Below are 20,549 nucleotides of genomic sequence, written 5' to 3' on the forward strand. Positions count from 1 at the left end.
CTGGACAGACAAGGCAGTACAGGCATTTACTAGGATCAAGCAACTGATAGCTGGGTCAGCAACATTGGGGCTTCCAGATTACAGTAAGACCTTTATACAGACTGTAGATTGCAAGCAGGGATTTATGACATCTGTTTTAATGCAAATGTATGGAGATAAGTTAAGACCATTGGCATTTTACTCTAGCAAATTAGACTCAGTAGCATGAGCATTACCACACTGTGTGCAAGCAGTAATTGCAGCTGCTTTGGCGGTACAAGCGTCTGCCACGTTGGTATTGTTCCACGATCTTACGTTAAAAGTCCCGCACTCCATAGCAGTCATCCTTCTGCAGGACAAGTTAACTTTTCTGTCACCTAGCAGACATTTATCTTGTATGACTACGCTGTTATCACAGCCACACATGACAATTGAGAGATGCACTACCTTAAATCCAGCGACATTGCTACCCATTGCTGAAGACGGTATCCCGCATGTATGTTTAGATCTCATACATTCTAAAGTGCTACCAAAACCGGATCTTAAAGATCAACCCTTACTACATGCGGACTAGACACTGTTTGTAGATGGGTCAGCCCGCAAAACAGAAACAGGCACCACGCAGGTAGGGTATGCAGTTACTACTGCAACTCAGATAATAGAGGCAAGACCACTCCCCGGGAACTTATCCGCTCAAGCAGCGGAACTGATTGCTGTGACAAGGGCATGTCTCCTTTCGGAGGATAGGAATGTCACTATCTATACGGATAGTCAATATGCCTTCTCTACGGTGCATGTGTTTGCTCAGCAATGGAAAAATAGGGGGATGGTTACAACCTCGGGGAAAGACATTATGCACAAAGAACTAATCCTTGAATTACTACAAGCCGTCCAACGGCCACGGGGTTTGGCCATCTGTAAATGCGCTGCTCATACCCGTGCTAAGGACCCGGTATCACTTGGTAATGCCCTAGCAGACAAAGCAGACAAAAAGGCAGCTATGTCCAGTACCTTTTCACTTGAAACCACACCTACAGAATTACAACCAACAGATAAATTTGATTTGCAAACCTTACAAGTCATGCAGGAACTTAGCACAGTACAGGAAAAACAACGCTGGACTAGGTATGGTGTTAGGCAGAACAAAGGAATCTATGTGGGACCGGATAATAAATATGTTTTGCCTACTAATCTTTTAGGTATGCAGCACTAGTTGTGCATGGCCCTTCCCATCTGGGCCCTGCAGCTATGGTTAGAATTATCCACCTTACCTTTTGGACCAAGGGTTTCATTGCATATGCAAAACGTTTTGTCTATCCTGCATAGTATGTGCTAAATACCACGGGGAGGGTCAGAGTTGCTCCGGCATCATTTCCAACACCCCCCTATCCTTTTCATACAATATGTATGGACTTCATCGAATTGACCCCGGCACAGCTAAAGAAGTTTGTGTTAGTAATAGTAGATGCATTTACTAAGTGGGTTGAGGCTTTTCCGGTGACACATCCGGATGCTCATTCAGTGGCTAAAATTTTGGTCAATCACATCGTCCCGCACTTTGGACTTCCTACACGCATCTACTCTGACAACGCGCGCACGATTTTGTCAATCAGATCATACAGAAACTGTCTACAGTTTTCCAAATTGAATTGAAACACCATTGTGCCTACCACCCACAGTCAGGGTTGGTGGAACGCCATAACGGCATTCTAAAAGGCAAGTTGAGAAAACTCATGGCCGAGACACATCAGTCTTGGATTACCTGTCTACCTCTAGCCCTCCTTTCCATGCGCACAACTCTCACCTCAAAAGGAGTCACCCCATTTGAGTTGTTGTATGGGAGATCTTATTACGCCCCCAGTGGCAAAACTTGTTGCGAGATAGCATGAGGAAAATGCTGACCAATACTAACAGCTGTTTAACGGATGATTGTTTTTCAGGTTCAAGAGACGACAAAAATCACGGAAGTCATCGCAACTCCAATGGCAGTTCGGATTAAAGAAAGGTCCTCATGGATCCACCTAACACATTGTAAAACATTTTAAGTTAGATAAAAATTGAATTCCCTGAGGAACAAACAGATAGCAGTAACCATGAAGGACAATAATGAGAATAAGAAAAAATGGTTCTATTGCAATGTTTTATTGTTTATAACTATTGTGATTGTAATATTTTTGTTTTTTAATGAAGCTAGCCATTCAAAAACAGACAAACACACCAGCTGGCATCCAAACTTTAATACATATCAAGCGATTAAATATGCATATGCATCCTCAATGAATGTCTCAAATTGTTGGGTATGTACTGTAATATCTACTGTACATAGTGGCTTAATGTTAGGGACAGCCCCTCTGGGAACAAATGATACTTGGAATAATTTGTTGTTTGAAACCACAGAAGTACCACTGAGAGACAAGGTGGCTGCCTCTTCTGAACAGTGTGTTTTCAAAAGACTGGGAAAGTTAAGGTGGGGCTGAGCCTATGTAATTTGACAATAGTTCATAATTGTACCCTAGAAGGGCAGTAACCAAGTTTGGAGCTATAAAAAGACATCAATGTAAATGATACTAGTTTTGTTGAAAAATGCTGTATGTATATGGCCTGTTATTTAAGGGGCTAAAGCCAAATGGGAGTTATGAATTTGCAACCAATATCACCATAAAAACGAATGATTGTTATTTTATTTGTGGTAGGAAAGCATATAAATGGTTACCATATGGCTGTTCAGGAAGTTGTTTTTTGGGATATCTGATACCAGCTATCAGACACGCAAATGTATTACCTCAAAGTAAAATACAAAATGCACGTTCTCTTAATAAACCTATTAATCCCGTAGGTAACATTGATGCGTCATGGATTTATCACCATGACTTGGCACACGTCAGCAAAGGACTCTCACATATGGACCTAGGCGATGATGTAATTGCTTGGGCTGGTATTTTGCCAGCGTATGGGACAGTAAAATCCATCTGGGAACTGAGAAAACTGTTAGACTCTGAGTAATGCGACATTTTTCAGCGCTAGAATTGGTGACAGACGAATTAACGGCGATGAGAACAGTAGTGTTGCAGAACCGTATGGCGCTCGATTTCACCCTAGCGGCGAAGGAAAAATAGTTCAACAAGTTTTTGAACTGACTAAACCTGGTCCAAACCCCTTGACTGACTTTTTCCAAAATCTGTTTGGAAACTGGGGTTCTGTGTTGATGAACATTTTAATTGCTGTATGTGTTGGTGCAATCATATTTTTGCTGCTTGGCTGCTGTTGCATACCATGTATCAAAATGATAATATCAAAGGTTATCTCTGCCAATGCTACAAAAGCATATTTCTCTGATTATGAGAAGGTATACAACTATCTGGGATTGTGTAAAATAAACAGTATACAAAATGTTGTAAGAAATGTGGAAAAATACTGAAGTCAACATGTTTTGTATTCTGTATTTAAAGGGTTAAAAATGTTCACTGCATGCAAACTGAAATGTTCTGGAAAATGTTGATCACTGAGGAATGCAGGAGTTAATCTTAAACTGCTGATAAAGTTAATGGTGCAAGAATAACTGTGGTACTGGCTGGTAAAAACAAGTAATCAAACTATCAATTTTAATGAAAGTCTTCTGTGCGTATGCGTGCAGGAGGGTCTATATAAGGAGAACTTAAAGTACAAGTAGCCAGACTGCTGGCATATTACTATCATGTAGCAGATCTCCATGCATGTAAAATAAAGCTGTTTTACTTGCTTACAAGAACTTGGTGTGATTCTTCCAGAATATGTTAGAAGAGTAAAATCTTTCGACAGGAAGAAATGGAAACGGATGACCCGCTGTGGCGACCTCTAATGGGAACATCCAAAAGAAGAAGAAAACATAGACCACCTGGTCTAAGAATTTATCTTTTAACCTTGTTATATTCAGCACCAGTACATACGATCTTTACAGACATCCTTGCAATGACACATCGCCCATCCTGAGAAGGCTAGAGCTTACAAAAAGATTCCTCACTCATTGCTTTTCTTTCTTTCCTCCATTAACATTCTTAAACTAGACTCTCTTAAAAACAGTTTTTGTTTGTCTTTTCGGCCTTTTCTGGTTAGGGGTTGCCACAGCGGAACTCCGGTCCACTAATGATTGGCAGTCGATTTTTATGGTGCCGAGTTGCCAGCCCGACGCCCAACCTTCAGCGAAGGCACGCCCATTCACGCATGTCTTTCGGAGGCCACTCAACCGTGGGGAGAACATGCAGAACTCCACACAGAAGGCACTCCCAGCTGAGAATGGAACAGGAGAACCTCTTGCTGTGAGGTAACAACGCTACCACTGTACCACCGCGGATAGTAACATCCCTTAACTCCTTCAGTGTTTACTTTGCCTTTAATTGTCAGTATACTATAATTTGCTAATAAAGAGAATGCAGTTGTAAGGCACTTATGTGAAACTATATTTTGCATAATCATGCATCTATTCTACTGTTTGATTTTAACATAAACATAAACATTTTATTTGACTCATTTTTGAAGAAACTGCAAGTTAATATGCATTTTGTGAAGACAAGCCATGAGACAACACATTTTTCCATTACATGAGTTTTGTATATATTGCTCTTCTATTTCAGGCTCCATCATTTTCTTGATAGGTAGCTTGCGTACTGAAGCTTTGAGCTGTTTATGTAAAGAAGTTTATCAGAAGTATTTCTTGAAGTTTGAATTTGGAATTGGATTGCCCAGACATCAGTGTGAAAGTTACATAAGTAGATATATGGGGTATATTATTAAAAAAAACTGCAGATAACTTTAGGTAGATGTCGCTAGAGAGAGGAGATTACATGGATTGATGTTACTTTGTGAAGAGGTAATGAAAGTCATGTATAAATCAGTGGACTTATGTGAAATGAGTAATGTGTTTAGTATAGATTTTGATGAATTGTGTGTAAATATTGAGGTAATTCTGTTGTGTATATCCTAGTAGTATCTCTTGGAGAAATGAAGGTATGTAAGGGTAAAGTTCTTGGAATTATCTTATGGATGGTGGTGGACTTTTGATGGTTAATCTGCTGAAACTACAAAATGAACACACGTGAATGTTAAATTTATGTTTACTTGGAGTAACATATGGAAACATTCTAGTTCTTTGTGTTGTCTTTTGAAAAATGCATGAAAGAATGATGATGTACTTCTTGAATAATCATGTCTTCTGGTTCAGGCAGATAAGAAGGAGCTCTCAGAAGCAGACAAACAGAAGCTGTCAATACAGGAAGTGCGGAGAAGTCTGCCTGTTTATCCATACCGGGAGGACTTGCTGGCAGCCATTCATGAACATCAGATCCTGATCATTGAAGGAGAGACTGGATCAGGAAAAACAACACAGATCCCACAGTATCTTCATGAGAGTGTAAGCACTTCTGTTCTTATCAGTAATTAGAATATAGATGAATCTAACTGGACATTATAACTTGTGATAGTGTCCATGCTGCCATGTAACAAGCAGGCTAGAGTCTGTATCTATAGTATCTGAGGTGACTTGTTCAGTTTAAGACTATAATGATTACTTTGTAAGTAGATGGTTTGTTTCACGTGTGTGTTTGTGTAAGAATGCACACGTGGGAGTGAGTGTTACAACTTCCAGGTAAGTTGTTTGCCATTGCGCAAGGTGTAGTACTGCTGAGCACTGTATATGCTTTGGCTAATTGTCATGTTAAGCTATTCACTCAAGTTTTTTTTTACTCTGGAATGTTCAGATATGTAGTCTACCTTAGAAGGTTGAAGTAGTTGATTTCACTGTTGAGAAGTAATCTTGTATACTTCTGGGTATGTTTGACAAATGTTTTTGTAAGCATTCTGTAAGGAGTCAGAGTGCCTTGTGCTAATAGGTTGGCAATGGATGGTGTAAAAGACTACCATCCCATGATTATATAAACTGATGTACACTAGGTGAGCTGGTATGTAATAAGCTACATGGAAAGTTTTACCTGTTGTCGACACCTAATAAAAATGTGCAAGTAAGGTAGCAAAGGGATTTTCCGTGTACTTGAAGTACTTAGTAGAAGGATTTCCTGCCTTACTGTGCCAAATAGAAATTTGTATAAGCTGTGACGAAAGGCGATACTGCCAGCCCAGCTAGCTGGAATTCTGTAAATAATTATATGTCATTGGTGAATATTGAAATGATTTGTGTAAAATCAATCTGTGTTGAAAAGGGTATTTGCAAAAGGCTTGTGTTTAAAATGAATCCACAGTGTGTTCTACTGGAAAAGAACAGAAATGCACATGCACTGTTGTAACTGTTTAAATGTATATATTTTAAGAGTGGAAACTAGAACACAGGAGGTTAACCTCAGTCTAGTAAATTTTTGAAAAATACCTGAAATTAAATTACTTTGACTAAGCCAATAAAAGATGGTATCTTACAGTTCTCAATACAGCAACAGACACAATGTCTGTACTACGAAATTTTCTGTATTGACTTTAGGGTGAGTTAATTACTTGCCTTGAAAACATGAAGGAATGCAATTGTTTTATGACTTCTAACATCTGCCAGAGATCTGAGGAGAAGCCTTGTCTATGTATTTTTACAGGTAGATGCTAAATGCTACCAGCTGCCATCAATGTTTTTTTGGGGTCTGGGAACTAAAAGTCAGATGACAAGAAATTATGGCATTCTGCAAGCTATCCCATAAGTATTATTTTAGATATTAATTTGAGAAGTCTTAGTGAGACAGAGCATTCTGCCTTCTGTCTTGGACCTGACAACAACTAGAAGATCCATTCACCACATCTGCCTTACTCTGTTAGGAAGTTCTTAGATTATAGTAATTCTCTTAGATTCAGTCAGAAATATAGTGAAGCTTAGTTTAAATATTTTTCTGTATTTGAGATTGCCTTGCAATGTTTTCTAAATGTTTTCCTGTGATTCTGAACTCTGTCACTGGGGAAAATATATTTAAACTTTTCATTGTGACTGATCTGTGTAGAGATATTTATGTTTTGAGAGTGCTTGCATATTTATTTGGTGACACTGTGTGGGTCACTCCTAATAGCCTTGTTCTTGGTACAATATTAATATTACAGAGTAAAATTTGACACCCTTTGTTAAGGGCCTTAAAGTAGCTGATAAGGGGTTCTGGTGGCAGTGAACCACCTTATAGTCTTGGCAAAGGGGGGGGCATAGCTAGTAAACTTGTGCCAGCCTTTCCCATGTGTGTGTGTGTGTGCGCGCGCACACGTGTGATGGACTGTTTCTCTCAGGTAGTAAAGGGAAGCTCGCTTCAATATGCCTGAAAGCAGTAGGATTCATAGACCTTTCTATGCTGCCATCTTTAGTGAGTTGACTTGGTGAACTGGGCACATATCCCTATACCAGAGTCTCCCATTCTTGTCAGCTCTGCCATATCAGATTGCCTCTCCAGATGCCTTGGACTGTGCATAAGGAGCCTGCTTTCAGAAGCCAAAGGTACAAGGGCTTTGAACTACTGATCGGGAGGGGATGTGTATGAATATAAAATAAACAATGGTACCTGACTTTGATCTCTTTCCAGCTATTTTTTTTTTTTTTTTAGCCAAGAGAAGATGGTTAAAGACAACATCACAGTGATGTGCCCAGTAAACAAGCCAGGGGGCACCAACTCTTTCCAGTTACGCAATCTAGAAATGATGGTCTGGAGCAATTGGATGTTAATTATTTAGTATGTCATCACCATAGCAAGTCAACAAATTACTTCAGAATGCACCCTAAGCAGACAACTGTTATTCATGCATATTTTTTCTGGACCACGTAATGATTTTAATTGTCCATAAATTACATGTTTTAAAATTTCATCTCACCAATAAATTTGCAGTGTGTTGTTCAGCAGCAATCAAATATCTTGTCATTGCCTTGGATTTGTGGCCTTCTTTATTCATTTCTTCCAGCTTCTTTGGCACCAGTATTCCTGTTCAAGGTAAAAAAAAAAAAAAAGAGAGAGAATAAAAGCAAATCTCGATTTGATAGCTCCTTTTGAGCTAGCACAGCTATAGTTTACTTTGCTGAGTTCTAGGTCAGTGACAAAATCCTTTCCAGTAAGTATCCATGAGGAGTTGTTAATACAACAGCAAAGAAAATTGCTGCATATCTCTGAAATCTCATGCTCACTGCTTAGATGATGTCAGGTTTATTCAAAAAGCCATATCTTCTATTTGAGTTCATTTGTTTTTGAGGTATAAAATTACCAAATCTTGTCTGTCCATATGGTCTGGGGTTGCATTTTCCCCCAGCCCAGCAGAAACTCACCTGACTGCTTCACTAGTGGCACCCATTTGGCCATGCATTCTGTGAGGACAGGGAGGAGCATTCCTCAGATAGTTGAGAGCCGTATGGTTCATTGTTCTTGCCCAGGAAACTGTATTGGCTCATCTATTCCCTGACAGTGAGAGTTGTGTTGGGGAAAGGGCTTACTTCATGGTCCTAGAGGGTGCCCTACTCCTCCTCAGGCAGACCACCTCCCTCCGCCTTGACAGCTCAGAGTTTTGGAATTCCAAGGAGACCTCAGCTCACAGATGTGAGTGTACTACGGCAGCATTGGCTCCCTAAGCCTATACTCTATGGGTGAAACACCTAGATGTCTTTCCATCTCTGTTGCAGTATTACTTACTAAAGGGATTCCTTGCCTAAGGTAGCCCAGTGTCCGGCCAATATAACAAAGCCTTAGGATTTTAAGGATGGTGTACATCACAAGTATGCTCCCCACTCACAGCGTAGGGCATAAAGTTGACTTACGGACGTACATACCTCCAATCTTTTTTGTAACCAGTCTGAACTTCATCTTCGATCATCAGTCTGAATGCTCCTACATTTGTGCTGGTTGCCAAGTGATTTTCAGATAAGTGCCCTGTTGGAGTTTTCCTATTGTCATTCTGTTTTGGTTTGCAAGGTTACATGTCATTCAGAAAGGGAAAATGTCAGTATGGGTGACAGATTTCCCATCACGAGCAGGGTCTTTTTTTCTGGTACATCTCAAGAACAAACTGTGTTAGATTTGTCAAATGTTTGCCCCTAATAACCCCCTTATAGTCATCTTTCCTCCCTGTCTGTCTACTTGGAGAACTAACATCTTAAATTGTTGGTGCAGAGTTTAAGGGAGAAATCATCCCTTGCCAAAGGTCAGCTGTGTGCTAAGAAGAAGACCAAAAAAGTTAGGTTAAATTCAGATGGTGTACTGCCTCCCCAGACATCTCTCTTGAGGCTGGTGAAAGCCTGGAGGATCATCCGATTGTTCCATCGGATTCCTCTGGCATGTCCAAGTTGGAGGCTGGTATGGATCCGGCTTCACACACATCCTCAGAGGCTCTGCAAATGTCCGTTGTGGAACTTGAGGGGGAACCTCAAATGATTATATCCGAGGGACCAAGGAGAGTTCAGAAGGTTCTTGTTCTGGAGGAGATTCCCACTATTTTGAGTGTCAGCACAGGTACAAACCTCCTAAGGTCTTTATGACTGACATCCCTCAAAAGAAAAAGCAGAAAACTAAACACATTTCCTCTGCTTCCAAAGATTCCCATTGTGAATGGCAGGATTTTACTTAGGGGTTGTTTAATGCTTTTATGGCTTTGACGACTCCCAGAAAGTTTCTGATGTTCTTCGTGTTTCACTGTTGCAGTCCTTACATATGGGTTATCAGGCTCCTGGCAGCCCTCAGTCGGCCCGAATACCAGAGTCCTTGATATGTCAGCTGCCGCCGGTTGTAAAACTGATGTCAGAACGTCGGGAACAAAGGGAGGCAGTCAACGCCATTTGCTCAGTCTTTCTTGCCGCGGAGGCCGAAGCGGATGCAATTCACACTAGCGCCGGTCGGCCGTTTACCTTCATTTTGCTTTCCGACTATCAAGTAAATTGAAGACACCTTCAGATAAGTACCCCGTTGGGGATCCTCTTTTCTTGCTTTAACGAATGTCAGATAAAGTTAATAACGGTCTTGCCTGTGGAAAACAGATTCCGCACCATGATTTCCATTTCTATTGTATAACTTGTTTGGGCCTTGAGCACGACGCCCGTAACTGCAATCTCTGTGCTTCTTTTAACCCGCATACAATACGCTTTAGAGCTAAGATTTTGTATAAACATTTCGGAGTCTGGCCTAGGTACGTTGGTATGGTGTCTTCTGGTCTCCCGACTTCGGCTATACCTAGGAAACGCAAAGACAAGGACCGCGACAGGCCTAGGGTTAAATCTGCTGACGACGCACCGGTGAAATTGGTTGTCAGCACAGCGGTAGTCAGTGAGACGCTTTCACAGCTCCTGCAGTCCGCAGATTGTCAGCCGCAAGCCTCTGCCAAGACCTTTACAGAGTCCTCCACGCAGCAGGCTGCTATTTCATCTTCAGACCCTCCACCTGTCGCCGCCTCAGATGGGTCCGGAGCCATTTTGCAGGCACCGGCTTCTGACGCCTCTTCTTTTCTACATGAGACCAGAACCAGACCAACAACCTTAGTTCAGATTTCTGCAGTTGCTAGGCCTCCCGAGTCCCTTCGGATTGCTAGTAAACCTTCCAGCCGCAAACCTTCTCACAAGCAGGCATCTGCCTTCCCTCCTGTGCCTCAGTCCCAGTTGGTAAAGATGGCTGGTGATATTCTTTCCCTGATTAGGGTCTCTCATCCCCTCTTCAAAGAGGGCTAGGGAATTATCTCCTGATGTTTTGTCTGTCTCAGATTCTGAGATTTCCAGTATGTCTGTTGGTGAAGAAGGAAATTCTCAACTTTTTTCTGGCTTTGAGGACTCTATCCCTTCTGCCTCCCCTCCAGAAGATTTTTCCTTTGGCGATACTTTGAATACCCTTAGGGAGCATTTTAAATGGGAATGTCAGGATTTTCCACAGTCTAAGAAAAGAATCAGGGAATTTTTGGATTTGCCACAGCATAAGCCTCTGGCTATATCTCCAGTTTTGGAAGTTGTGGATGATGTTAACTCCTAATTCTGTTCCTCCTGCCCCCAGAAAACCAGATAGGTATTACAGGGTTCTTGAATCTCATAAATTCCTTTTTAAAAACCCTACTGCTGATCCAGAAATTATTTCTCAAGGGCCCAAGGGTGTTAAGGCTACTATAGCTAAAAACCCTGTGCCTTCTGATAAGGAGTCTAGGGCCTTGGACAGGTGGGGTAAAAAAGTCTATACCTCTGCAACTCTTGCCATTAGATCTGGTAATTGTCTTTTTCACATGCTTAAGTATCAGCAGCATACTTTGGAGGCTATTAAGGCTAAACTTGGAGATATTCCCTCCGTGACGGAGAACAAAGATTTACATGACTTACTGAATTCTGCCACTTTTTAGTTAATAAGCATTCACTTCATTGTGGTTTTGATACTTTGGAAGCCTCCTGCAGGGCAGCAGCAACTAGTTCTGTAATTAGAAGGCATGCTTGGCTCGGGGAGCACCCTCTTTCTGAACCTGTTAAGTCTAAATTGCTGAATGTTCCTTTGCACAAGGACAATCTTTTTAGTAGTAAGGCTGTGGAGGTACTGAAGAAGTTGGAGGATAAGGCAAAATCTATGCAAGCTGTAAAAGATTTCCTTCAGGTTCAGCCGACTTGGTTCAGTAGGCATTATCCTTCCAAGAGTTGGTCTTTCCCTGATCCTGGCAAGCAGGGTCGATCTAGGCCTAGGGATTTCAGATCTTCCAGAGGGGTAGGCTTCTGCCCCTCAAAGGGCTAAACAATGACATTCTTCTGTTAAATCGGTGAGTTCTAAGCTAGCTTCCCAAAGCAAACATTCTCAGTGACTCTGGCCTTCTTGTGCCTACCTCTGCGGGCCCTGGGTTTCCTTTGGGAGGAGGGTTAGCCAGGTTCGCAGAGGTATGGTCTACCATCACAGATAACAAATGGTTATTAGTTTTACTTTCACACGTTCCCTCTTTTACAAGGGTTCCCAGACATACCCAGAACTCTCAGGGCAGAGGTAGAAACACACATTTCTTCTTTACTGACTATAGAGGCTATAGAGCCCGTTCCTGAAAATCAGGCAGACCTAGGTTTTTATTCTAGACTTTTTCTGGTACCCAGGAAAGGGGGCACCTGGCGACCTATTCCGGATCTGTCCATTCTAAACACTTTTCTGGTGATTCCCAAATTCAAGAAGCTCACCCTTCAACAGTTACTACCAGTGCTGCGCAAGGATTCATGGCTAGTAACTTTGGATCTGAAGGAGGCTTATCTGCATATCCCAGTAAGACAAAGTTGCAGGCAGTTCCTTCGCTTCAGGGCTGGGGAGCAACACTTTCAATTCTCTGCATTGCCCTTTGACGTATCTACTGCTCCCAGAGTTTTTACCAAGTGCCTGGCTCCAGCCATTGCTTTTTGCAGGCAGAGAAACATTCAAAATGTATCCTTACCTGGACGACTGTCTCATTCAAGCAAACTCCCCAGAACAACTAGAAAAGGATTTGGATTTCGTGAAATACACTCTCACCTCTTTGGGTTACACTCTCAACGAAAAGAAGTCAAAGTTGGTTCCTACAAGGGAGATTGTTTTCCTGGGGAGTGAGTCTGAATACAGCCACCCAGATGGTATTACTCCCTCAACAGAAGAAGCAAGATCTTTCGGCTTACTTCAGAAACTTGGCATGCATGACCCAGCTCTCTGCAAGGCAATTCCTGCAAGCACTGGGGTTCATGGCTTCATGTATTTTGATGATCCCATATGCAAGGCTGCATATGAGAAAACTTCAATGGTACCTCAAGAATCTTTGGTGTCAATACACACAGGACTTAGACTTGATTCTTCCCCTGATTCCCTGTCTACAAATGGAGTTCCTCTGGTGGGCGGCAGCCTGTTCTCAGAAAAAGGATCTGCCTTTCCGCCTGCCAGCCAGACTCTCACCATGGACTCCTCAGATGTTGCATGGGGGTGCTCATCTGGAAGGCAGGGGCATACAGGGGACTTGGAGCAACCAGCAGATTCATCTGCACGTAAACTTAAAAGAATTGATGGCAGTGCAGCAGGCCTTGCTGGCTTTCAAGGACCTACTCTACCCTGGGACTCTGCTGATCAGGACAGACAATACCACAGTCACGTGGTACATCAACAAGCAAGGGGGGGCTCACTCTTACCCCTTCTGCAGACCAAACATGAGACTATGGTCCATAGCAGCATCCATGGGCTTACATCTTATAGCCCAGTATCTCCCAGGGAGGCTAAACTCCTTGGCGGATCATTTGAGCAGACATGTTCTAGATCCTCACGAGTGGCAACTGAACAAGGACATTTTCCACCATATCACTCATCATTGGGGCACCCCACAAGTGGATCTTTTCTCCTCTCACACCAGTCATCTCCTTCCAACCTTCTGCATCAGGGAGTTTCACAACAAAGCTTGGAAGATGGACCCGTTGTCCTTCCCATGGACACATCTCTCAGTTTATGCATTCCCTCCTCTGCCTCTTCTTCCCAGAGTGCAGCTAAAGATAAGGGACGAAAAACCAAAGGCTATTCTGATAGCTCCAGATTGGCCCAGGCAGCATTGGTATCCCATACTTTGCAGCCTTTCCCAAGCTCAGCCTTAGCATCTTCCCCTGGTACCAGATGTGTTGATTCAGGGAGGGGGAAAGTTCCTCCATCCTCATCTTCAAACTCTGATTTTAACTGCCTGGCTAATACTTTAAATCTTTAAAGTTCTTCATGAGACCAGGAGGCCTAGCACAAGAAAATCCTCTGCAGATAAATGGAAGAGATTTTGCTCTTGGATGCTAGCTAAAGGAGAAGACTCTTCTCATCCTTCTCTTTCACTCATTCTTGACTACCTAGCAGAATTGCTTAATGGGGGACTTTCATTTTCTTCCATCAAAATTCACACTTCAGCAATTTCGGCTCATTGTTCTTTTGAGCAACCCATTTTTTTCACCCCTCGATGAAGCAGTTACTGAGGGGAGCTAGTAATTTTAGACCTCCCAGAAGAGCTCCTACTCCTGCTTGGGATCTTAATTTTGTCCTGGAAAAACTTACTCTGCCTCACTTTGAACCAGCTGCCTCTGCAGATTTGAAGTTTCTGTCCTGGAAGACTGCTTTCCTTTTAGCTATTACTTCAGCTAGAAGGGTATCTGAGCTGCAAGCCTTAATGGCAGTAGAACCTTTCATTATTTTTCACTCCTATCGGATTTCAGTGAGAACCAATCCCTCCTTTATGCCTAAGGTGGTTTCCAGTTTAACCCTTAACCAGTCTATTCACCTGCCTACCTTTTTCAAGAATCCCCAAAATAAAGGGGAAAGGATTCTGCACTCTCTTGATGTGCATAGACGGCTGAGAATTTACTTAGAACTAAATCCTTTCAAAAATCTGAACAGTTGGTTAGTTTTGCTCCTGGGGCTCAGGGTAAACCTATTTCAAAACAAACCATCTCCAAATGGATTGCTTATTGTATTCACTTTTGTTGCCTTCAGCAAGGGAAGGTTCACCCTCAGGGTATTAGGACTCATTCTACTAGAGCAGCCTATACCTCTGCAGCCTTTCTGAGAGGTGTGCCTACTAAGGACATTCTAGGAGCAGCTACTCTGTCTTCTGTCCATACTTTCACAAAGCATTACAATCTACCTTTGTTTTCTAAATCCAGGGCTGGTTTTGCCTCTGCAGTTTTGCAGTGCCTCCTTACCAACCCTTAATCTGTGATCCTTCCTCCCCCCTTTGTCTTCTTACTGGGCTTTGGGAATCAACCCATATGTGAGGACTGCAACACTGAAACACAAAGAACATAGCACAGTCTTGTACACTTACCATAAATGTAGATGTTAGAGTGTATTCACTGTTGCAGTCATGGTTTCCCACCCCCCATTCCCCCTTTTTTCCTAAGGCACAGACTATAGATTTTTATTTTTTGTATGACGTGTCCAGGGTGCTACCATTACTGGGTTAGCCTTCTTTTGGGGGCCCCTGGCAGTTAAGGCAAGAAAAACTGAGGAAATGGTGTCTGCTGCCTCCCTTTATACTTGACATACTGACGTCTGTTTTTCAACCAGCGGCAGCCGATGTCATATACCAAGGACTCTGGTATTCTGGCCGACTAAGGGCTACCGGGAGCTGCATTACCCATATGTGAGGACTGCAACAGTGAATACACTCGAACATCTACATTTATGGTAAGTGTACACAACTATACTTTCCTTTTCTGATATAGTACACACAACCCTACCACACATTCAACTCATTTTTATCTGAATAGTGGTAATATTTTGGAAGTCCCTAACCGTAACTTGAAATTTAGTTAAAAAAAAAACTTTCAATAACACTATCGCTGCAGGGTTGCCACCTTTTAACAAGGGCAAAGTGGGACATGGGTGTGTGGTCAACATGATAGGGGTGTGGCCAACATGACACTGGCCACACCCCCACCACGACATCACCAGAGTTGTTAAAGGAGATGCAGTATTAGTTATGGATGCAACATTGTGACATTACAGCATACTGAAAACTCAAACCATTTAAATGAAGTGAACTATTACTGCACACACACTAATCTCAAATACATTGCATTAACTTCTGAGCATCCATCCACAAAAAAAAAAAATAAACAGGAAAAAAGTCCAAACATTTTAACTTTTAAAAATACTTCTTGCAAGAGAAGTAACAAACTACAATGTACAGCAGACTCCATGGGCTCCTTTTACCTGAAAACATAGCAATTAATCCAGCACAGCAATGCAATAAACAGGCCCAAGTAAAAGTAACACACCCATATTCACATTACAAGCAAAGCAGTACATTTTAACCTTATTAAAATGCATAATAAATTAAATGCACACATTTACAAGTATAAATGAAAACAATCTTGAAACAGCTTTGGCAAATTGGCAACGTGTACCTACTAGAATAATAAATGAATTACATTAACTGTTAACATTCCCCCTCAAAAGGTAGACTTGTACCACATAGACATGGACTTGCAGGAACAGGAAAAATTACCTAAACAGTATATCGTAACTTCCTGAAAACAGCATTATAGTGCATATTTCCATACAAAAAAAGTGCAAACTATGCTCAAACATTTCCTATCTGCAAACAGACAATACCCAGAAAAAGCTACGACAATAGAAATGCGTCACACTAAGTTTATATTTCACTGCCCCCCAACAGAAACAAACAACTTCTATACACAGTTCAGCCTTTTAAAAGTAATGCTTCCAAATCATACCCCCAAGAATAATAACAATTACATATACATTCAGGTTTTATATCTTTAAAAACTACTACTCAAAAATATCAAACTAACCACTACACAGATTTAAATATTGCGTACTGCACCCACCATCTACCTTTAAACATTAAAAAAATTAAACCACAATATATTCCCATTTTAAACTAGTACAAAAGTCTCAAAATAACCACTGCACAGATTTAAATACTACATCCCCAACTACCTCTAAACATTAAAAACTTAAATAAAGCACACTATTCCCATTTTAAATAACTAAAGCCACAAAATGCAATTATCTACTTACCACTCACAGTTATTGCTGGGCTGGCTGGCAGGCTCCCTTGCTGGCTTCTTTCCTGGCTGGCTGGCAGGCTCCCTTGCTGCTTCTTTCCTGGCTGACTGGCTGGCTTCAATGCTGGCTGGCTGGCTTCAATGCTGGCTGGCTGGCTTCAATGCTGGCTGGCTGGCTGGCTTCAATGCTGGCTGGCTGGCTGGCTGGCTTCAATGCTGGCTGGCTGGCTTCAATGCTGGCTGGAGAAAAAAATGATCTTTTGTCGCAGCTGCTATAGAGCTTAGTGCTCTACAGCTGCGACCTTTATGGGGCTCTTCAGAAGAAGTTCCCGCCCCCTACAATGGCTGCAGCCAATTACTGTGCTGCATTACCACCCGGACCTAGCAGAGAATCCCTCTAACTGCAGGTCCGGGTGGTGACGTAGCCGCATTGCCGTGGAAAAACCGGAAGTATTTTCGGCTTTTCCACGGCAATTTAAAATGCGAAGCGCAAAGGGGAAAAAACGGGACTTTTAAAGTCCCACGCTTGGTGAGCACGGGAAGCGGGATGAGAGGACTCAAACCGTGAGTGTCCCGCTGACAACGGGATGGGTGGCAACCATATATCGCTGTGCAGGACACATGCACAGTACATCTGATCTCTTGAAACTCACACTGCCACACACACTAAATCATCTCCTTTACCTAAGCCTTGCCTTAATCCTAAAACACTCTCTCTCTCTCACACACGCACAGTAGCCCTTGCGTGAGCTAAACCTATCCCCTCATCTAACCTTAAAACATACACACTCGCACACAAACTCCCTGACACACCACTTACCTTTGTCAACCACCCAGAACCCAACCAACTTAGCATTTGCACAAATGGTCATTCACTCACTCCTTAACAGCTGCTAATTTGCATCACACAAATGTAGGAAAATTGTAGCAGCTAAGACACCTAACATAAAAAATGCAGTTATATATAAACTGAGGTAAAAGGCAGGTCCTTCATATAAAAACAGTGTTGTGGTTTGACTACAAGCACAAGTCCCTTTGATCCTGTCTTATACTGCTAGAAGATAGTCTCATTTTGGTAGGTCTATCTAGATTCCTTTGCCAGGAACAGTTTCCAGATGTTTCTTTCAGGCCTTTCTTCACTTTAGGTTAATTCTCTCTGCCCCCCTTAACTACTACTCTGGACACCAGGCCCCCTCTCATAAAGGGGAAATGCTCACTGGATGAGCTGCTGTCAGCCCTCTTTTTCTGTTGTATTTAATGCTCAGTAGGTAAATCTGCTGTGACTAATACGGACAGATATCCTGTGCTACCTTTTTCAGGTATTTTGACCCTGGATATCCATACGTAAACAACAAGGTACTTGCAGACATGTCTTGTTGGTGTTCCCATTGATCCTCAGTTTCACATAGCAAGTCTACATCTTGTAACTCAGCAGTCTCTTTATCTTCCTGTACCCCACCCATTTGAATCAAAAGTGAAGGATGTGTCCTAATTTGCTAAAAAGTCTTTTCCAGATTGTCAAAAGTGATAATTTAACCATTTCCATTATACTTTTACCACCACCAGAAAGGACAGTTTGAACTTCATTCTTCTGTTTTTGTTCTGCTGGATTGTTTACATTTATCACCTTCTGTGTTGTGAAGTTACTTCAGAGCAGTCATGCTGCACAAATGCTGAACAGCCAGACATCATTCTGTTTTACATATTCACTTCAGTATTTGCACTTTGATTCTGGTATGTTTTAAATTGTGTTATGACAGCCAGTGTTTCTCATATTTCAGTTCACACTCCAGTAATGTCATTCTTTTGGATATTTCTACACTTAGTACTTGGTAAACGTAGTCCAATCCATCATTTTTTTTCTTTGACGTATCTCATCAGTGCTCACTTTCCTTCTCCATCAAAATACTGTAAAGTCTCACATTGACTCTTCTCATTTTGTCCTCAACTATGTGATTATTTTCCAGTTGACCTGACTGCTTAATTGTTTCTTCCACTTTCTGACTAATTTATACCTCATTTTTTTTCTGTATCTCTTTCTTCACTCTGTCTTCCAACCATCAAGCCTCCCCAGTAATGCATGGGGGGGCCCACACATTCCCCGGAGGTGAGTATTATTCTCAGATCTTCCAGCGTGGGAAACTGTAAGGTAGGGCATCATCCCGGCAGACATCAAGGATACTTGTGTTCCTACCAGCATCATGGCTATGAGAACATTTTGTATTCTGGCCCTAAAGTCTTCCCTGGTGATGACATGTACACATGCATCACCACTCCCACCACATTCATGCATGCGTGCTCCATCATATATGGGACAGGAGCTACCATCGCCTCTTGGGCAACTGCAGTGCATGCTTTCCCTTCTCCATCTCATTCTTCTTTGCCCTGAGATTTCTGTTCCTCAGCACCGAAGAGGCAGGCATAGCTGGAAGCCCCACCAGCACCAATAAGGTACCTGTCAGCCTCCCTGTCAGCACCATCAGTTGCCAGGGTAGCTTATCAAACCCATGTTGTAAGGACTTCATTTCTCTGTGCCACTGGGCTTGATGTCATACTGTATGAAAGTGCTAGAGAGGATGATTGACAAATTAATTTGCAGAGTAGTAGAAAGTAAGATAGGGAATAAGCAGTTTTTCTTTAGATCAAGATGCAGTACAACTGACCCAATGTTTGCAGTAAGACACATAGTAAATCACTTGAAGATGAGAAAAAGTCCAACTGGACCTTACTTGACGTGGAGTAACCATATGACAAGGTCCTGAGAAAGATGATTTGGGAACTCCTGCAGTAGTTTGAAATGCAGAAGATATTGGTGGAATTAGTACAGGCTCTTTACAAGGACCCAAAGCTACAAGGGAATTCATGTCTTTTAATTGAATATCCTGAATATGAAGAGTCAGAACACCGGCATTCAGAATGTTGAATTGAAAACAAAAGGCCAACAACATTTTTTGCAGGTGAATAAGCACTCCCATGTGGGGGGTCTGCTTCTTGCACATCTTCTGCTACATTATGTATACTAAAGCAGAAATCATGCTACTGTGGGGAAAGGGTCAAGTCCCCACTCTCTGCTGTACTGAAGGTTTTATCATTTCTCGCTATAGCTTGACATTTCTAATGGTAACATTTTAGTTTCAACCTTTTACACTCTGTTTATATCCATCAAGCTATTGTCATGTACCCCCACAAGTACAGTGTTTGAACTCACACAAGGGTTCCCACTGGGAGTGAGTGTGCATCGGATTTCAGTTGGTAATGGACTACGTTTATTTTTGCATTCCCAACTTGACAGTAAGTGCAGCAACTTGTTTTCCTTTATTTGCCATCTGTGTTGGTGCAGAGTGATAAAGCCCTGACTACAAACCAGGTCACCAGAGTTCAGCTAGCATCTCGGATGCCTGTTGGAGTTGTCAGGGATGGGAAAGGAGCGACAAGATCATGCCTGCTCTCCTTTCTTTGAGGGAGGGATCGGGAGAGGGATTGGGATGATGTGCTCTTAGGAGTGGGCTCCTTCTTTGAGCCCTGGCAAGACTGGGGTTTGGAAGTAGCTTCTGAGCTAGGTTTGTAGATAGTCGAGAGGCATCACCAACCCAGGACCTTGGGAGGAGACATCTCCATGGTTACTTCTCATGTTGAACTCTGATAACATAGGTGACATCTGCATAGAAGTAGTTGGGGACAAAACTTGTACAGTTTAACCCTCCACATGTCACAGTAATGTTTGCCTAAACTCACTCACCATCCTCAAGAAACCGCTTGGAGAGATTAAATACCTGGTAAACTGCCAGAAGGTGCCCGGGGATTGAGATGAGTTTGGGCTTAAGGGCCATGCTTTAGCAAAGTCCCTCCTCCAGTGAAGTGCAACCTGATGGCTTACAGCAAAAAAATAAATAAATAATTTCCCTCATTCTACCATTAGACAAGTGGCCCAGGAATGCTCTTGTCCATGATCGGCCCCTAGGATTCCTTTACACATTTACACTCCATTTCCTTTGATTCCAAATTTCATTCAGAAAGTGGAGCCAAACAAAGTTGAGGGTGATTCACATAGCTCCATTTTGGCTCTGGCAGATTTAATTTCCTCTGCTATGGCCTCATATTTTAGGATAAGCATGAAAAAAATGCACAAGAGTAA

The 20,549-nt window shown here is 42.1% G+C and overlaps 1 protein-coding gene across 2 annotated transcripts in view; it reads left to right on the top strand.

The window, feature by feature from the left end:
• Nucleotides 1-20,549, top strand: part of DHX16 (DEAH-box helicase 16) — a 983,432-nt gene that overhangs the window by 414,375 nt on the left and 548,508 nt on the right. For both annotated transcript variants that reach the window (XM_044084487.1, XM_044084486.1), the window contains exon 8: nucleotides 5,177-5,365. In XM_044084487.1, the coding sequence (XP_043940422.1) occupies nucleotides 5,177-5,365 (189 nt within the window). The remainder of the gene's footprint in view (nucleotides 1-5,176; nucleotides 5,366-20,549) is intronic.

This window comes from Protopterus annectens, chromosome 9.part0 (assembly GCF_019279795.1).
Source record: "Protopterus annectens isolate FY-2018-M chromosome 9.part0, PAN1.0, whole genome shotgun sequence".
Taxonomy (NCBI): Eukaryota; Metazoa; Chordata; order Ceratodontiformes; family Protopteridae; genus Protopterus; species Protopterus annectens.